Here is a 21,288-nt window from a genome sequence, read left to right as displayed (position 1 = left end):
GTTGTGATTAAAATAAATTTCTTAAAGTATCGGAAATTGAAATCTGTATCAGAATTCGGGAAGTTGAATACCCTAGAATCGTTCCTTGAAAACCAGCATTGCAAAAATGCCTTTCAAGAAGTCGGCAAATTCATCAAGGTCTATTATTAAATTTTCACCTTGAGGTGCCCTGTTTAATTTCACTTGGGAGTTCCAAAAATATTTATATGCACTGGATTATGTAAACAAGTTTTACTCTTAACCATTAATTTATCTGCCAGAATAACTTTTCCAACCTAACTATATCAACACGATCTGTTATGGTAGCACAAAGTCTTGGACACTATGGCTTATACTTGCATGGTGACATAGAGATGTTTCTGTAATTGTTCAGAATGGAAAATATTTTAATCTCCATGACTGTTAAATAATTTACTTTCTGCTACTGTCAAGTAAAATTCTATTTTTCTTCATTTGTTAAATCTTTCTCCTTACACACTAATGTCAAAATTGTTCTTTTATTCAATCAAATCCTCATAGAAATATACATAGCAAACAAATTTCTAACCACATGCATTAAAATTATAAATCATATTTTTTTTCCCTCAGTTATGCCAATTTTGAGTATAATACCAATAATAAAACATAGACAAAATAGTTTCAGCACAAAGGGCAAGTTTCAGCCAACGCCCATCTTCTGACTGTGCCCCAAACAAAGGCCATTGACGAACCTCAAATTTGGCATGTTTACCTTTCACAAGATATAGATACTACTGATAGGGCCTTAAAGGGACGGCGTATAGGATTTCTTTCTCCTATTTAATTGAAAAATACAAACAGATCCACACACATCCTGGTCTCTAATTTACAGAGGAATTAAATGGCACCGTAATATTATGTCTGTCACACGTAAAATGGTAACAATGGTGATGATAAAATTACATAACCGTAGAGGATTCACAAAAAGACGGCCTTTTCAGCGCTGATTATGTTATACATTGAAAAATTATTCCCCATTTTACTGCAATCATTTTATTGAACTCTTATGAAATTAAAAGACTCCACTCTACTATAGATCATTCATACGTCAAATTATCTCCTTTTAATGCAATCCACTCTTAAATCCAGTATCAATAACAATCTTTTTGTATTCTATTTATTTCACATGATGAGAAAACCTTGATCACTTTAAACTTTAATTGGTACCAGTACCGGTTTATATTCCATAAATAAAAAAAAAATACAGACTTTTATCCAAAATCAAAAGCTTTTCATTTTTTACAACTTCCTGAACTATTCAAAAATCAAATACGTGCAATAAGAATATTTTTATATTCAAAATACTGCATGAAAATTAACATTGATTTTGTATAAAGCAATGCTATGAGTGTAAAGTGCACAACCGGGTGATGAACCAAGCTACTGGTGATTGTCCAAGATTGGTTCCTGTTAAGATTTAAAGTGCATCTACCGATATTTAGTACCAGCTTCCAGTAACTGCAAGCTACATTGGCAACATTCATTATCTAAATGCTTTTTTCTGTTTTTGTTCAATCAACATCAAATAATATGCAACAATCGACACCAGATAAAATTCAAATCCAACCTGAACAATTTTGTTCATCTGATTGGTCCAGACAGTCGGCAATTCCATCACACAACCAATCAGAACTGATGCACTTGCTTCCATCTTGACAGCGATACTGCTGCTCTGCACATGTCCGAGTTTGGCACACACTTGGCAGTTTGTCTTCACACGGTCTCAAAGACCAGCGATATTTACCAAAGTCTGTCACAGTACGCACACCAATACTAGCGCACTGCTTGAGACCTACAAACCAAGCAAAGACTATTTAGTCTAATATATCTAGTACATATTGTAAATATATATATATATTTATATTCAAAATAAAAAAAATACTACATGTATTAACAGCAAAGATGTTAAAGAAAAAGATTCCAATTTCTATTCAAGACCTCATCAGATTTACACGAGTACATCTGTATTACTTTCAGTGCGAAGAATTGTACTTCAGTTTCATTTATAACATTCATTGGCTCTATGAATGAATTTTTTTTATGTTTTTGGGGGGATTTCTTTTTTAATTAACAATTTTTATGCAAGTAATAAATCAATCCCACATTTTCTTGTCATATATTTAAGACACTGATGCATTTCCTTGCCTGTGTTATCTCACTGCAAGCTCCAGATAGAAAAATCTTTTTTCTCCCATTTTTTTTAAAAAAATTGATAATAATTATCACTGAAGTCTCCCTTCAATCTTCAATCGCTTCTGAACAAAGTGTCACTGTACTAAGTTTAACATTTTAAGGGAAGATTCCATGGGAAATATCACCGACTTTTAATGAAGGGCCATAAATTAAGACTATGTCAACACAACAAGGGTCCTCAGTCAAGCCAACACCTTTTATAACACAGAACTTCTATATTAATCAACAGATAAGGATACTCAATGTTCCTCTTAATGCCCAGCCCATTGCTTATCATCAGTGTCTTATTATCTGAGGACTTGAACACACAACTATCTACACAAGGAGCCATTGGACCAATCAAATGGCACATCTACTGTACTGGAGTTTTAAATTCTAATTTATAATTATAACACAAGTACATATATTATAACGTATTCCTCATCATCACCCTTTACACTATGATTTTTTTCTTTAAATTTTAATACCCAAGATAATCCAACTATTCTGGGTATTTTTATTTCCAAGAAAAAAATTACACTTTAGTTGTTTCTCAAGGTCTACTCTAGTTTCAAATAATTTTTCCTTAAAAATAATTTTCATGGATTTCATTGTGAGATGATCCATGAATTTAAATGTTCATTGAAGTCCAATATCTAATAACACTTTGCACTGAAAAGATCATTGACAACTTTTAACATATTCTTGAGACTGTTTTTTACACAATCATTGAAAACTGATACCTCCAAATATTAATGAAAATACAGTATATATGTAAGTATAATTTTGGCTAAAAGATGTGAATAAAAAGATGGAAAAAAGGACAGAGATGGACTGATGGACACACATGTCACATGACAACAAATGTAACCCGGCCCATGCAGTCAAAAAGTCTACATAGAGTGAGCTTGGTTTTACCTTGCTGAAAGCCCAACGGTTGGTCCAGGGTCCAGAAACCCTGTTCTACATGTGTTACCTGGCCGTCCTGCCAGTGGTATAAGCCGTCGCCATCTCTGTACAGGCCTGTCAATGGAAAAAGTCAGAGTCAACCAAAATCAGCACACATGCACTATGTAACTGGGTATTTTTTTTCTGTAGGTGCTTATTTATGTGTTTTCATTAAATAAGTGCATTTATAGATTGAATACATGTATTTTTGAATTGATGACAATTTGCATGATTAGAGTAATAACACTTTTTTTGGCAATGGAAATGAGACTGCAAAATTTCACAAAAAAATAGCATCCTTCAGGAAAATCCAGCAATGATGTACCAAACCAACAAACATAAATTGCCAAGTAAAGTAATACGGTATAAATATAAATCATTTTGTTTAAAAAAAAAAACTGAAAATTAAAATATTTTTTTTCTATATTTTGCAAATAACATTATTCATTCCCAAAATGACACTACTAATATAAAATATATGCTAAGATGATTTTTGGAAATGTCATCCCTACAAATCTATCTTATAATCTAATACAAAGAGAAATCACCCCTTTAGTGACAATTTAATGATAGATGTTTCCTTCTCCAAGGGCTCATGTAAAACAAATGACATTTAATGACCTTTTGTACTTTCTGGAAATCCCTTGTTATTGACAATAAGCTAAAATCACAAGTCTATTTGTATGATTAAGTAAAGATAGTACTGCCAATGGGATTGAACTTGACTCAATCTTTATTTAATCTCCTTCCCCAAACTCTATTTATGTTTTTTTTAGAAGTGTCAATTTTAAATATCTGTTTCTCTTTAGAAAAGTAAAAAATATATCAATGAATTTTTCATCATTCCTTAACAAAAAAATGATTAAAGAAAAAAACCCTTATGAATTGGTTACTTTGAGTTATCAATTCAGATAGAAATAGGAAAACTCTAAAACATCTGCAAGCAAAAAAAAGCAAAAACAGAAAATTTTTTACATAATATTTTTTAACAATTAGTGCACAGAAGAGGGTTAAACTCCATGCCTAGTTGTTTTTGTTCATCCATACAGCAGAACTCGAGATAATCCTGCAGTGATGTTTCCTGACTTACACAATCATAATAAAACATAACCCTGATCAGGTAACTAAAAGATTAGTGGAGGAATGGTACAAAAAAAATTTACTTTTATTATCAGGATTATGTAAAATACACATGTATAAAAAAAACCTGATCAACTTCAGGTAACTAAAAAGTGGGTGGAGGAATTGGAATTTTTTCATCAGGTAACTATAGGGTCGTCAGAGTTGTGCCTGTGTCCCTTACCGATCCAGAAAGAGTCATTGTCCCACCCCTCCTGTCTCTGTTGATATTGCACATTTTCTATCAAAGTTCCAACCTGCTGATTCTGGTTAAATCCCTCGACTTTCAGCAACCAGCCTCCATAACTGTTATAGAGCAGAGTAAATGTCAATTACAAACAATATCAGAGTTTATGCACACACCGTCAAATTCTAATTGTACATGTAAACATATATCAAGAAAATCATATATAATGCATGTTTTAAAATAGGTCAACATCAAAATCATGCAAATCCACAGGAAATGTAGTTCAGCTGTAATAATGCATGAATTGTATAAAATATATGTCGAAGAGATTTCCTCCTATTGAAAGGAAATTCCAAAATAAAAAAGTGACTGAAAGAATATATAAAAAAAATAGAGATCAATACTACTTGCAGCTTTTAAACATAACACTATAAATGCACTTCTAATGATGACGTTAAATAGCATATAAGTGAGATGCTTCAAAAGGCTGTCTTCTAAATGCATAAATTAATGAGATACTTCACACTTTCCACTAAGTGTCTGTTAAATCAGACACTGAAATCCTGGAATGCATTAGAGACTTAACAGAAGTCATTGAAACAATTAAATTTAACAGATAACGCCCAAAACAACGTGTTCACTTCATACAGAGTGAAGATATCCTGTTATAAAGTAATCAATCTCTGATGGTATGCCTGACATGAATACATTAATCAACGTATTATGCGGAGATTAAAAACAGTCCAAAGTAGTTCATTTACAAACATTCCATCAACTAAACCAAGTACTGTACCTGTACCAATTACAGGACTTGTAGATACAGAAATTTTATCAATTTATCATAGTGCTGAGGTAACTACCATTTTTAAATTATATTAAATCAAAATAATAATAAATTAAAATGCATCAAAATCATGTAAATCAGAATTTTTTCTAATTTTTTTTTTTTTTTTGGGGGGGGGGGGGGGGGGGGAGGAGGATTAATGTTTAAAATTCTTTTTACTGAAAGCAAGTTACAAAATTGTTGTTTGAGAGAACGGGTTAGTTGGATCATTATCTCTAAGTATTACAGAAAATATATATATGCATATGACACCTGGACAGAGATTTAAATGCAAAATATCATAGAAATGCTGCAGAACTCCTACTAGCATTAATTACAGAGGTCCTATCATAAAGTCAATACTACAGACAAGCCATGACCACCATGTGTTGATTTCATTTTTCATTCCAGTCTGAAAGGTTCCAAATCATTAGCAGCCACCACTGGAGCCAGCAGACCTGGGTGGGCTACAGAGGATTGAAGACTTACAGCTCCAAAGCAAAATAACATTGATGTCCAACGTGAACTGACTTTTAATCTACTAATTATTGATCTTTTTTCTTTATAAATTGATCTGTTTGTTCATTCCAGCACATTGTCACACTTTAAGATGTGCACTTTTAATGTCTAAAATTAACTGAAAATTTCGAATTGACAGATTGCTGTTCATCAGGACGGGAAAAACAACTGACTTGGAATTCCAAAAGTTCATAGATACTTATAGGGTCAGAACTTCCAGAATACACAACTTTTACCTCATTGCTGTGAACATTCTGGGAAGTTAGTAATAACAAACTCAGCATCAATAACTAGTTATAACCAACTCTTTTTTTGCATGTAACAAAATTTAGAAATAATATTGTAATTGTGAATAATTCTATCAATTGAACCATTCTAATAGTGGCTAATAATAATAATAAAAAAAAATTGCAACAAATAATATTGTTAACAGTTTTTTTCATTAACCGTAAGTAATATTATGGTGACATATTCATGACAAAGGTGTCATATTCATTTGCGTGACATAATCATGATGGCACGTCCATGCATGGTACATGTACATATTCACTTGTATGACATGTTTTAATAATGAAATTTTCTTTAAGGTGTACATATAGTATTTCATGTTTTCTTGGGGTCTGCATCAGTGTGACATACCAGTAGTTTGCATATTTAATTACTTTCATTATAATTATCTTAAATGATTTAAAACATGTTTATACTATGTTATGTCTCTTCCAAAACATAAGAAGCTGAAATTATTCATTAGTGTTGAGTTGAGTGGCGCTGATTTCTACTGTGATACATGTATTATGGACTGTGTAGAGGACTTTCACTTTGGTGATTATTGTTTCCTTAACTAAATAAGGAGACTTGTAATTGTTGATTATATGTGTCATTTGTTTTTAAAAAAAAAAAAGGATCTGGAATTATTCTCACTGCATCTATGTTGTGCATAGAACAATTTGATTATATGTGGTGCATATTTTACTCAGAACAGAATATCCTGTGTTGAAAAATACAGTCCGAGACAAGATTATATATAATCAATTCAATTACTAATTAATGTGGTTCATAGAAATCAGCAAATCCTTTCTTAAATTAGTTTCTATCAAAAACACTTATCTTGCTCATCTTTTTATTACCTTTGACATAATGATTCTGCTTGAGTAAATGTTGCTAATTCTGCCAAAACTAGGGCACATGTGCTTCCAATTTTACTCCACCCTGTAAAACACAAGCACTTAAATGTATCCAATTATCAATGAAAGTTTGACAGGCAAAAGAGAACAGACATAATTAACTGTTGCATACTGTCATATAAAAATGTAATGACTTCATGTGTTCATGAAGCATGTTGCCCAGAGTAAGTGGTTCATTACCAAACATTTACCGACATTTTTCTAGGAACAATAGCACAATATGTATCTGAATTAATTAACTTACGGAATTACGACAGAAATACCAGTGGCACATCCTTATTTCAGTATAATTCAGTTAGGAGAGAGAGAGAGAGAGAGAGAGAGAGAGAGAGAGAGAGAGAGAGAGAGAGAGAGCTTACCTTCAGGACACGCTAACCATGTCAAGTTTTTCTCATATAACTGGATACCAAAATCTTTGCTTAAAACCTGAAAGTATAGAAATATTAAATATGCATTTTCATATTAAGTTAATCAATTTTTACGCACTCTACTGCAGTTACGGTTAGTCAGATTAAATTTAAGTCTTCCCTGTAAATACGCAGGCTGATAAATAATCTTGTATATTCTATTATACTTTATCAAGTCATATTACTATAAAGCACAATTGTACATATAGCTGTGTGTCAATAGTACATATAATATACATTTGTCATATGTGCTGTCCTCGCACCGCAGCCAGAATCCACAAACGCAACAATTAGGCCTAGACCAAAGTTACATAATCGGACAAAAATGGAAAGGATGCTCATCACTCGGAACTACTCGGATGTCTCGGGCACTCGACAATGCTAAATGATCATTGTTAATTAATTGATAGGAAAAGACAATTGACCAGTTCAAAACTTACATATTAAACATCCAATCTGAGATTAGAAATTAAAATATAGCATACAGTTCGCAATGAAATGCATAGGCGTCGGAACCGGGGGAAGGGGGTAGCTTAGCCCCCACTTTTTTGCAAAGTTAGACCTAACCATTAGGGACATAGCACCATAGAGGGTTCAGCCCCCCCCCCCCCCCCAGATAATTGTTTCTAAGGAGTCATAGGCATACTATATAGCTAGCCCCCCCCCCCCGCCCCGGATTAGGAATTTCATGATTGGGGGGGGGTGGGGTTGGAAGTATAGTTATACTGAACCCCCCCCCCCCCCCCACGGATTGGGATTTCGATAATTTTGGGAATTATTTTTTTGTTTCCACAATATTTCTGAGGATTAGTCTAGCCCCCCCCCCCCCCCCGCCCCACCCCCATTTTCAATTTGCTTCCGACGTCAGTGAAATGATAACACCGTTTTGAAGTTCATAAGGAAAAAAAACCAAGTGCTCATCATAATCTAAAACTGAACAAATGCAAATTAAAACATGTCATTGCATTATGTTCCAATTAGTGTAAAGTCTTGTTAACATTTGACACTGCACTGCAGCACATAGATAGCAATCTCATTCTGTCGTGATTTTGAATGTTCCAACTGATGAATGTAAAGGAAGCGACTCGTACTAAACGGGATGCGACACGCCCTACTACTCAGGAAAGATAAACCCGAGGTGTTTCCGAACATATGAGTGTATAATACAGCCGAGTTGGCCCAGTGTTCTACAAACCAATCTAACGCCCTAGTATACCAATCTGGGACACTTGTTACAATAGGTCAATTACTAGCCTACTTTACATTACATGTATACTTGCATGTATAAAATAAAAACCTCAATACACTATAAGACTCTGAGCGTTACATAAAGATGCTAAGTGGAATATGTTATTACAAATTATAAACTTCGATGCTTAATAATTTGATTTCCTTTTAAAACCACTGAATTATTTTCATTCTCTGTGGGACGAGCATGTAAAGTGCTGATTTAGATCAGATCAAACGCTATTGGCGATAGATGAGGAACAAGGCACCGCCATTTTTGGGTGGGGCGATGTATCTGACAGATGAACAAGATTTGTGGCAATGTATATATTCATATTCTATCGCACGAAGTCGACGAAAAAAGGGTCCACCCATTAGTTACAAAGATTTCTACATCGTCTGGAATTTATTGCAGAGAGGCAAAAAGATATCAGAAGAGCATCTTTCGTTTTGCGGGAAAATTGGCACCTCTGAATAAGTGCTTACAAAAGAAAGTGAAATTCATCGCCCTTGCTGATGAATGGAAAAACAAGGAGTTGCTTCAAAGTTGTTAGACGTTTGTTATTTGTGATATTCGGAAACGCATCTTTTCATGACGCGAAAGTTGTAATAAAGCAGGAAGAGACTAAATGTGTGCAATTTCTAGGTAATAACATCTACATGACCGCGAACGATTCCCGCCCTCAGTAGGAATTCCCGCGCCCCTGTTGGGATGCAGACGTACATATTTTGTTACAAACCCTAAGTACTAAAATACACGGCATTGAAAATAAAATATTAAATAGAATTCAATAAAACCGTTTGATTTCTTTATGTTTTCTATTATCAGAAATATGCATTAAAAATCATTAACCATAAAAGATTAAATGCAGACAATAAAATGTGTGTATGACTAAGTATTCAGTTTCGAATTGTATACACATAGATTTAAAAAAAAAATGATCAGTAGACAGCAGTACATTTGCTATTGCAGGTTGCATGTTTTTTTCCGTTTCCTACCGTTCACATACAACCCACCATTTTCCTCATTTTCTGATTTTGCCTTCATATCCTTTCACAGGGCTAAATTTAGCTATAGTTTTTATCATTAGCTAACTAAAAGTACACCGCTAGCCAATTTTTCCTTAAAATCAATTCCAATCTAGATTTTAAAAAATTACCTATGTTTACCGGGAAAGAAATATAATTGATTTATAAATTGAATGAAATAAGTTGAAAAACGGGGAAAAGTGCGATATTGGCCGTCCTGCGTTATATAATCATTTCAACCATGTACAAAGACATTCCAACCTGGGCACTTCAATGATTTATAATTTGTAAATTATATTTAAGGAAACGGATTAATATAAGTGTTTACTTGTTTCCGAATCCTTGCCTAATTATGTATCATTGTATACATATATGGTGTACGTTGTATTCATAATAAACTATGGTTTACACTAACCATGGACTACAGCGTACCAGAGATCCGACGAGATCTATTTTGACATGGATACAGATTCAGTCATTTTCTTGTGAGACAATTAAAAAAGGAAACTTCACAAATATCTTATATATGAATATTGCATCAAAGACGATGTTTGTCTTCCCACGTATTTTGCTGATTTTCTTTTACCTTTTTTTCATTTCCTTAAATTTTTACTTTCTTTTTTTATATTTTGGCTTATCATTCGAGATGATGTCGACTGCACAATATTCCTGTATAAATGGCCGAGTTATCACTGGTTATCGACTGATGCAATACCTACATGCATGGTGTACATTTATTTAACACGTGTGATGTACTTCACACAGCCTTGACGCTAAATTCCGAGGCAAACCATTTTAATTTTGCTTATCCAATTCTGTTCATATGTATCGCCATATCGCGCGACTGACGAGAGGGAGCGCATTTCATTTGTATTTCGTCAATTTTGACTAAATGAACCACATGGAATGAAATTCGCGAGTAGATTGTACATGTAGACAAAAATGCTAGACACTTAAGCTTACAAGCAAATTAACGTGAACAACCATCGACATTTCTCTGAGTGCAAGGTGCAGCGCTGAAACAGAATGCATCTGTAAAGTGTCACGTGATCCACGTCAGTTTGATCACCCGTATATTTTTGGGCTTTCTTTTTGTTTTATTCACTAAGGAGAGTAATTAAAATACTACGAGTGTATATGGAAATACCTAAATAATATTATTATTTGATAAAGTTTATTATGAATAAAATGTTTCTAATATTAAAAGCGTAATTTATAAGAAAAAATTCTCTCTCTCTCTCTCTCTCTCTCTCTCTCTCTCTCTCTCTCTCTGAGCCTTTCAGTTTTCAAGTGCAACTGTTTGCATAAGCATATTTATCTGGATTGTTCTCTGCCGGTTGCTGATAACAGACTTGTGCAGCATGCAACAATGGGACTTATCTCCCTTACATGTTTGGTGGTTCAAGCCGTGCACTGTGCTCATACAGCTGACGCAATGGCAAATGTTTTCAGTTTCCATGACGTAAATCACGTGCATTCCTCCAGTTTAAGGAGTATGTTACTTTGTTGACAATATGACCATTAGCAATGTTTTGAATTAACGTGCACGCACGATTATAAATAATTCTCTTTCCAAAAAAATTGATCGTCAGAATTATAACCTTCCAGATGGGGGTGGTAATACGTCGCAAAGAATAAAAAATACGACGATTTATGACACGCTGAATTGCATGGAAAATTTGGCGGTTTTATTTTAATCTCAGAAAGACAAAGAATCAGTGTTCTGGCGGACTAATACAAAGCATATGGAGCCTGCAGTAGAAGAGGAACCCCGATTCCGAGAATTTCCGCTTTCAACTTCTAGGGGTATTAACACGTCCACCCACTGTGCATCTTGTCAATATTCAACAACCAGATGACATTACACGCATGTAAGACTCCCAGCTTACTGGTTCAGTGGGATAAATCGTTCTAAATTAACACGCACATGTTTGCGCTTTTCTAAACACTTATTATGCATAATGATAAAATAAAAAATTGTAATCCGCAGCTTTGAATGGACGCTAATATTGAATGGGTTTCATAATTGTGTGAAATATGAATTGAAAATTAAATACCGCCCTGTTAATGTATTCTAATAGGGTAATACATATTTTTATATTAGGTGAAATTCATGACTTGTAAAAAGTAAGATGTCATCTGCTTTTGCAATTATTAACATCTGCATGAAGATAAAACGGGAATTTTTTTTTAGTTTTTATTTTCTCTTTATTAAAAGAACGATTGACTGGTCTTATAAGCGAGAGACTGATAGATCACTTTGAATTCTTTACATTGAATGTGTCACGCTATTAAAAACTAACGATGTATCTAGGGTAAAATTGGAAAATCAAAATTAATGAGAAACAAAATAAAGTCACGACCCGTTCTAATTATGATATAGTTCTTTATTGTCTTTTTGACATTCAATGAACTAGATGATAAATTATTGATTAATTAAACTGTGATCAAATATTGACGTTAACGCCAATGACTCAGAAATTTTATTTCATAATATATGGCCAGAATTCTGATTTTTTGCAATGGCGCAGAAAGAATAAAAACATGGGGGTTAAGGGGAACTCAGATACCTAATCTAGATAATAAATTTCAACTTTATTTTAATTAATGATTTTCTTGTGCTCATGTGATTTTTAAAATCAAGTACTTCAAAATCAGCCAGTAGAACAATGGTTTTTCACACGCAGGGTGAAGAAAGAAAGAAACTTCATTTGTTGAAAATAAAACGCTTGTTCCGTGATTAATAAACATATATTACGTACATTTAAATTAGGCTTTTCTTTATATCATTAAAAGCTGGAGGAATAGTATTTCCATAAATTACTGACTGTCCCTAATCAAAAATTCAAGATTTCAGAGCCATCTAAAGGATTCTAACTTTTCAAATCCCTTGCACTTCCCACTTTGTTAGGATACAAAAAAAAATTAGTAATAAGTGGACGTGTGCGCGTAATATACATCAATAAGTAGGTCATCAGTAATGAAATGTGTCCCTGATGACTTAATTAACTCACCTGGGAGAGGACACAGACAGCGCTGACCACGGACCAGAGAACAATGTAGGTAAGAATTGGATTTGGTGTGGACATCAGCCGATGCGACCGGAGCATTTAGAACGGGGGTAAAGTCGACACTCCTGTACCGGGGAGGGCATCGGGAAGGAGGGGGGACAAGACTGCCACACAGAACCAATAAGTTGATGTGTAGTATGTGCAGTCAGTTCACTCATTTAATCCACAGCACACAAAAACATGACGGGAGACTTCTTCCCAGCATCTAAGTATAGGCCACGACACACAGTATACAGCGTAGCACCGCGACAGACAGTAAATTCCATTCACTGTTTTACCCCAATCACGAGGGAATGGTCAGAATCACAGAATTCATGTAATCCATTTTCACAATCATCGATATATAATAATTTCAACCTAACTTTGTCATAATACCGGCGTGGTATGATAATAATACCGTGTCGCTCTATCGTAATACGAGATCAAGGGGCCGCCGACGGGGGAATACACATTAGTAATATACATCCGCATATCAACTAATCGATCCAGCTCAGTGAACCTATATCAACGCTCACAGAAACCAGGGGGCGTGACAAATCTCACAAAACATAGGGCTTAAAACATGGTAAAAACGAGATCAACATTTATCTGGACTTTTTTCTCTCACTCATAATTCACCAGTTATCCTTAGATGACCTCATTTGTAGTATAACTGCTTATATTGCGTTAAGACTATAACAGCGCCCAATGGGAAGTCACATAAATGTTCATTCATACCCACCCATGATGAGCGTTTTGGTGGAATAAAATGCGAAATATACAGAATATTCAGTCAGAATTCTAGCGCAGGGTTGTATTTATCAAGTTCTGTTGACAAAAACTGAGATTTAGCGCCTAGAACAAAGAGCGAGAATAAAGCACTCGAAAGCGGGGAATCCCTGAAACAGACTATGGTTGACCTAAAACCAAACAATATCAGCTGTTGTATGCGATGGGTGTGGTTGCTTATTTCGGGGTAATTTGCATCATTTATGGGTTCGGACACCTGTCATTCGGTTCTCTAGGGTCTCTTCTACAGAAATGTCAATGATTGTTGACCATACGGGCACTAGGTACTGCCCAATCCATGGAATTCCAGGGGCACCCTCCCTCATTTCGACGCCGTTATATAATTCAATAATTGATTCACACTGAATCGATCGAGGGGGCCACGCAGACTTTTCAAACAAGGATTTATATGCATATTTTCTCCTCTCTAAAGCCTAGATCGTTGAGCTTTGTTTATGATATCAATTTATGATGGAAGGGCGTTGCGGGTTACACAGAGTATTTATTTTTCGATGATAAAACACCTATTGACCCCGAGGTAAAGATGATAGCCTGATCGGCTATTGACGATCGATAGGGAGAACGAGTGATGCTCTCTTTACTAGTATCAGTGAGTTCAAATACATTGAATCCAATTATTAAAACAAGCGGGTCTTTAGACTAGTATATTGTGGTATATTGGGGGAAGGGTTTATTTATAGCTCTTTATTAACTAGAAATGTAGACTAACGAGGAGTGTTGTTTATTTTTTCTTCCATTCCTTCTTTCTTTCTTCATTTCTTTCTTTCAGGACATATGTGTGTCGTCAAAAGAAAAGTGGTATAAGCGTCTTATAAGGAAACTAAAGATAATATGCGCATTATAGGTTATAATTATTGTTAAACTTAATTTTACGTGTTTATTAACAGTACACATCGCATTTTCATTTTTCCTTTATTTCGGGGAAATTTCTTAATCAGAACTAGAAGATTTTAGAATAATGATGTATTCTTCTGCATAGACTTGTTCAGATCGAGAAACGCTTTTAAGAGGGAATACCTACTATATATATCTATATATACAGGTGTATTGCGACGTGAGCGGAATAAATTTTCCCTGGCCATTCTTAGCTCTATACTGCGTTTTATTAAACAGAGGTTGACAATTAATATGGTTGTATTCACACACCTCTGATTTGATGTATCTAAGACCACAAGTATTTCGTTAAAAAAATTTCAAAGCGGTGTGTCGATATAAAATGTTGAATTAATCTTTTTAAAACCCACCGAAATTGAAAAAAAAAACGCTAAAAATTATTTATTTGTTTTCGCTATTGTCATTATCATATGACTGAAAAATGATCAATTCTTTATTCACTTGAAGTTACTCGCACATAACGCACTGACATTTTTTTTTCATAAACAACGACAGTAAATAAAGATTACACTCCTCCCCCCCCCCCCCCCCCCAAAAAAAAAAAAATTAAGTAGAATTAAACATTGAAAATAAAAAATTGAATTAGAAAATTTTGAACAGTTCGGAGAGTTTCATAAGGAATTCCTACGTTGTTAACTGCCAATTATTTATTATTATACTAAGAAACTGCTTGATTGATGAAGTCACGCTCTCTTTGACAAGCAATTAATAACTGTCGTTAAAAGTCGTCATTGTGAAGACTACAAAATATCAGGAATTTTATATTTGTTTATTTATTTATCTCTAATTTATTGGATGCCTGCACTGCATGCATAGGTGCTTTGGCGGTAGTTAGCTAGTACATTTATGCAATACATATTGAACATCTTCTTTCCTAATCCTGTACCTACCCCCCCCTCTCTTTATTCTCTCTCTCTCTCTCTCCTCTCTCTCTCTCTCTCTCTCTCTCTCTCTCTCTGCGCTACTTGCACCTTTATTCGTAGTGCCCGAATCATGAGCAATCAAATTATTATTTGTAGGAAACTTAATTAGACTGCACAGTTTTCGACCACAAAGGTGTTTCTTCTTGTTTATGTTACATAACATCATCTAATTAAAACGAAATTAACATGCAATAAACACAACAAATGCAACAACCATATTCACAAAAATGACATACATGTATTTATAAATGCAACATTTCTTACTTTAAGAGGGGAGTCGTACGACAGTAATGCACGGATATTGTTAATCTACATATTGGCACTAATGTGTGTGTTATAAGTATTGTAATTCCATATTGTTATACATATAAAGACACGATGATCATAAATTGTATAATTGGCTTCCCTAACGTACCCTCACTGAAAATTGTATTTGACAAATAACATTAACCAATTTTTTTGTCACCTAATTCAGGTCACAAATTCTGTTGTTGGGGTACTTTTTTGTCTAAGAGAAAAAAAAATATTGAACTCAACTTTGAAATACATATCTTGCTTTTATTAACACTATTCTCTAGCATGAAAAATGATATAAGCTCAGAGTTGTTCCATGCCAAGGCTTTGATTGTTCAACAAAACCAAACACACAAAATTAATCACTGCTTACATTGGAATTCAGGTGGCAAAAATAGTCAAAATACACCTACAGCCCTGTTGTTACATAAATTATCGATGCCCCGATTAAATACATGTATGTAGATATACGCATTCTCAATCAATCATCTTTACAAAACACTTCCAACGAATCAATCAATCATAAATTTAAATTTTCAATCAGTCCATTTGTCATCGATCTGAATTTTGTCAACGTTTTGACGAATAACATGTATTTACCCTACAGGAAGCAGTTTATCGTATCAAACCCTATCATAGCATCCTTATATGTAATACCATGCTCAAAAGAGTGATTTATCATTTACGCAAAAAAAGGGTGAAATGTCACCTTTACATAATCCATATATTTGGACAAAGTATTCTTTATTTAACCGCAAAAATATAAAATGGTGTTTTACTATGTGTACTCTTTCTGATAAAAAAAAAAGGAAATCCGTATTCGACATGTAAATAGTTCTCTCTGCGATAGGGTGGGCCTTGTAGTGACCAAGGATTATAAATTTCATAAAACGTGATTAAGAGTTGATGAATTTCTTTTGAGTGAAGAAAATTTTCAAATGAAAAACTACCGGTGTGCCAGTTAGCGCTTTGTTTTTGAATTGAAGAAAAATTATCATAAAACTAAGTCACCAGTCATTCGTAAAACTTGTTGTCATGAAATATGACGATTTATTATGTCAAAATTTAATCTAGCACAAGAAAAAGACCAAAAAAGAATAATAATGAAAACTGATCTTGTGAACGCCCCGGATTCCATTAATTTTAACAATCTGTTTCGCGCAGTAGCATAGCTCTCGGGTAAAAGGCGTTCGTGTTTTTTGCATTTTAGATTTATAACAAATCATGAAAATGTCAATATCCACCACAATCTCCCCATAAAGATGGACACTCTCCCTCATCAATTTTTCAATCGTCATCAAATGAAAGTATATATTCATGTGTAAAAATGATTTACATCCGAATTATATCAACCTAAGAAGGCTGGGTGGACAGCAAATTATCCATTCAGATAAGCCTTGAAATTTCAGGAATGTAGCATCATTTAGAACTAAAAGTTGGGGGGGGGGGGGGGGGGGGAGAGGGGGTAGGCTCATTCTAAAAAAAATATGTCAGCGTTCATTTTCTTAGTTTCACTTCAATTTCTTACATGCTCCCAAAATAGTCGGGGGGGGGGGGGGGGGGGGGGCTGCTCCATAATTCAAATGTTTGCTGAGAGAGAAAGGCCCCCCCACCCCACACAAACACACACACACACACACACACACACACACACACACACACACACACACACACTGATACGTGCCTGATGCCTGAATTTTAATATGATATTTGTTTTCACCATTAACTTATATTCAACATAGAAAAATCCAAATGTTTTAAAAATCTTCATAGGTCTCTTCGTCTTAAAAAAAAGTTTGGACTATAAAATTGGAAACCAAGAAACACAACTCAATGATTGATTTCACGATTGGAAAAGTAGAGTTACCTAACTTACCCCCCCCCCCCCCCATAAAAATAGAAAAGAAAAAGGGAAAAAAGAAAAAGAAAAAAAACAACAACAGAGAATACCTTCAGCCAGTCATTGACCCTGAATATCAAGAATGTACAACATGCTAAAAGTGGGCACATAAGTCGTGGATTAGGCAGGAATCTGGGCGCACAATAGTGGTGTGAAAATTTTATCAGTAACATGTGTAGATTTTCCTGTTGTCTTTTTTTGTATATGTTTTCAATGGAACATGAATATGGGTAATTTATCTCAAATTTATGTTAGTTTCATCATAACTTTTGTTGGTATGAATTGGTAACATTTGATAACAAAATCGTCCAATTCTTTACAACGAGTTTTAAATGATTTTGTTTTTTCTCTCCATAAATTATTTTAATATGTGTAGTTGTCGCCGTGGAATACACTTGTACCCTTATAGTACGGGAAAAACTACATGTATCTACCAAATATACTTTAATACACCGGTAAACACAGGTAATCAAAGATTACAGAGCTCATGAGATGAGGCATCACCTTTATGAGATCACCTGTATCAGATTACCGTTTTCAGACTTTGTGATGTCTTTATCCAGGAAAGAGACGTTCCTCTAAATGTTACGTATACAAATATTTGTACGATCCAATTGGTCTCCAGTATTATATTAAAAAATGTATATCAGAAAATATTGTTCACTATTTGACAAAATATAGATTGTCTGCACATAGACTAGCAATAGAACAAGGTCGGTATAATCAAACTGTACGCTCGCGTCGCATTTGTAGATTTTGTACTCTTAATAGGATTGAAGATGAATATCACTTCATTCTAGAATGTCCAAAGTACAGTCATTTACGGTGTATTAATATCAAAAATTATTACTGGTCAAAGCCTTCTTGCATTAAAGCTGACATGAATTCATAAAAGCATTTGGTCGCCATATCAGTTTTGATCGCTCCTCTAATGTCACTGGGGTATATATACCGGTTGAGAAAGTTACGGTCGGTTGCTTTCTGATCGAGGCATTCAGGTTGCACGGACTTCTGAATGTATGAACTACAGAATATAGTAAAATGTTTGTGATAAATAATGAAGGAAACAAAAATCAATAAAATACAAAATATATTTATTCTTTGAAAGAATTTCCATGGTATCCGTAATATTTTGCACAGATAGCGCTGCTTTACTTCGCATGCACATCGAACACGTGTGTCGTTCATACAGAATGCATAACGTCTGCATCATTTTTAAAACCCCGGCGGCAGTTCATCCAACACAGTAGTTAAATGATTGTCAATCCAAGAAAGTAACAACGTAACATCGTTTCCATCCGTTCCAACAAAAACGCTCCGTTTATAAAAATCCATGCGATCATTGACATTGCTCGATCTGCCAGTGTGTAGTTTGCGCATGTGCGATGATATTATACACAGGAAAACGGTCTACATTTATCGATGATTTTTGAAGTATTTGTGGCTGAATTTCAGTTTCGTCATTCATTGGATATGCCTTGCCAGTGAAGTGGTTGTCATATTATTTTTGTTTCAAACGTGTTTCTACACGTCTTTTCGTCCAAGTTAACGTGTTCGGGTGAATGAAATACCTGAATGCGGTGAAGCATGAATAGTGCTCTCGGCCTTATATAGGGGGTGTGTAGCGATGAGCAGAACAATAGAAATCGACAACTAATATGGCGGTAGTCGGAGATAAAAGGGAAATAATGCGTATTTATGAATTCATGTCAGCTTTTTAAGCTTGTTCAGTTGCCGAGTTCGAGAAATAAGAAACAATTAAACAAACAATGTATTTTTCTAAAGAAAGCCAGAGTATAGAAATAATTTGCATTAATTAATATGCGTATTATCGTCATAATGTGATAATTTCAGTTTTAAAAAATACATATATATATATGTACATTTTTCTTGTCTATTTTTTTTAATGTAATTATTACACTGTACATACTGGGATATTTTAAATAGTACCAATAAGAAAGACAAAACTGGTGTAAATATTGATTTAATGTTTGAGTTTATGAAAAAAACAAACGAAGGCACAATTGAAGACCAAGAGATAGATATAAACATAAATTTAGATAATGATACACTTCTTAATCAGTCTATAACTTGTGAAGAAATTAGGAATGCTGTAAAAAAATTAAAAAACAATAAAGCGCCTGGCGGTGACCATGTTATCAACGAATATATTAAGACAACAATGGAAACCTTCTTACCCTTATATGTAAACTTTTTCAATTTGGTTTTTGATAGTGGCCTAGTCCCAGACGATTGGCTATTAGGAATAATTAAGCCAATTTACAAAGGCAAGGGCGACAGGAGTCAGCCTGAAAATTATAGACCTATTACATTACTCAGTTGTTTAGGAAAACTTTTTACTAGTATAATATGTGACCGTTTAAACACCTTTGCTGACGAAACACACTTAATCAATGAAGCGCAAACAGGTTTTAGAAAGGGTTATTGTACATCAGATAATATATTTGTTATTGATTTTCTTTGTAAATATGCACTAAACAATAAGAGGAAACTATTCTGTGCCTTCATTGATTTTAAACAAGCTTTTGATACAGTTTGGCGAGACGGACTATGGACGAAAGTTCTTAAAAGTGGGATAGATGGAAAATGTTTGAGATTTATTATTAACATGTACAAGGGTATTAAATCAAAGGTAAAAATTGGCCAACATTTATCAGATTTTTTTATGTGTAACATAGGTGTAAGACAAGGAGAAAATTTGTCACCATTTTTATTTTCTCTTTTTATTAACGATTTGGAAGATTATTTATTAAGAAACCAGATAGAGGGTTTTACTTGTCCTTCTCTTCAAATACAGGATGATTTATTTGCTATGTTGAAACTCTGTCTACTTTTTTATGCCGATGACACTGTCTTAATATCTGAATCTGCGCCTGATTTACAAAAGGCTTTAGATGTGTTTGCAAATTATTGTGATATATGGAAACTTAATGTTAATATAGCCAAAACAAAAATCCTCATTTTTTCAAAAGGTGCAATGTCAAAGCGTAAATTTTTGTATAAAGGAGTAACTATTGAAAACGTAAAATCATTTTGCTATTTGGGTATTGTTTTATCAAGAAGTGGAAAATTTAATAATGCAAAAAAACATTTAGTAGAACAAGCGTCAAAGGCATTGTATGGTGTTTTACGTAAAATACGTTATTTTAGCCTACCAATTAATTGTCAGTTAGACCTATTTGACAAGGTCATTAACCCAATTTTACTTTACTCGTGCGAAGTGTGGGGTTACGAAAATTTAGATATTATTGAAAAGGTACATTTAAAATTTTTGAAATTTATTCTTAATCTTAAATCTAGTACTCCAAATTGTATGGTGTATGGAGAAACTGGAAGGTATCCATTGTCACTCTTTGTTAAAATTAAAATGATAATGTACTGGGCAAAAGTTTTGACAGCCCACGATTGTAAACTCACTAATGTAATCTATTGTTATTTTTATAGATGTTACAAAAATGGATCTTTTATACATCCATGGATAAAATGTATACATGATATACTCAACTCGTGCGGGTTGTCATATATATGGGAAAATCAAACAATATGTAGTTATAACTGGCTTAAGTCAACAGTTAAAGAAATATTACAAAATCAATTTGTACAAGATTGGAGAAGTATTGTAGATAACTCACCAAAATGTATTAATTATAGAATTTTTAAAACAAATCTCAATTTAGAAAAGTACTTGTTGATTTTACCTACAGACCTACGGATCACGTTTACAAAATTACGAACATGTAATCATCGATTCCCCATTGAAACA

At 34.0% G+C, this 21,288-nt stretch overlaps 1 protein-coding gene across 10 annotated transcripts in view; it reads right to left on the bottom strand.

The window, feature by feature from the left end:
* The window catches only part of LOC105327443 (uncharacterized), a 61,359-nt gene extending 48,107 nt beyond the window's left edge, over positions 1-13,252 (bottom strand). For 6 of the 10 annotated variants that reach the window (XM_020066890.3, XM_020066893.3, XM_020066894.3 and 3 more), the window contains exons 1-6: positions 12,648-13,252; positions 7,330-7,396; positions 6,914-6,995; positions 4,442-4,563; positions 3,109-3,213; positions 1,586-1,810 (exon numbers count right to left, since the gene is read on the bottom strand). In XM_020066890.3, coding sequence (XP_019922449.3) covers positions 1,586-1,810; positions 3,109-3,213; positions 4,442-4,563; positions 6,914-6,995; positions 7,330-7,396; positions 12,648-12,743 — 697 coding nt within the window. In that variant the 5' untranslated portion in view covers positions 12,744-13,252. The remainder of the gene's footprint in view (positions 1-1,585; positions 1,811-3,108; positions 3,214-4,441; positions 4,564-6,913; positions 6,996-7,329; positions 7,397-12,647) is intronic. The other 4 variants (XM_020066895.3, XM_020066898.3, XM_034455701.2 and 1 more) reach the window with 3 other exon arrangements.
* Between the last annotated feature and the right edge of the window lie 8,036 nt (positions 13,253-21,288).

Source organism: Magallana gigas, chromosome 7 (genome assembly GCF_963853765.1).
Source record: "Magallana gigas chromosome 7, xbMagGiga1.1, whole genome shotgun sequence".
Taxonomy (NCBI): domain Eukaryota; kingdom Metazoa; phylum Mollusca; class Bivalvia; order Ostreida; family Ostreidae; genus Magallana; species Magallana gigas.
This window is presented reverse-complemented; position numbering and strand designations above follow the sequence as displayed.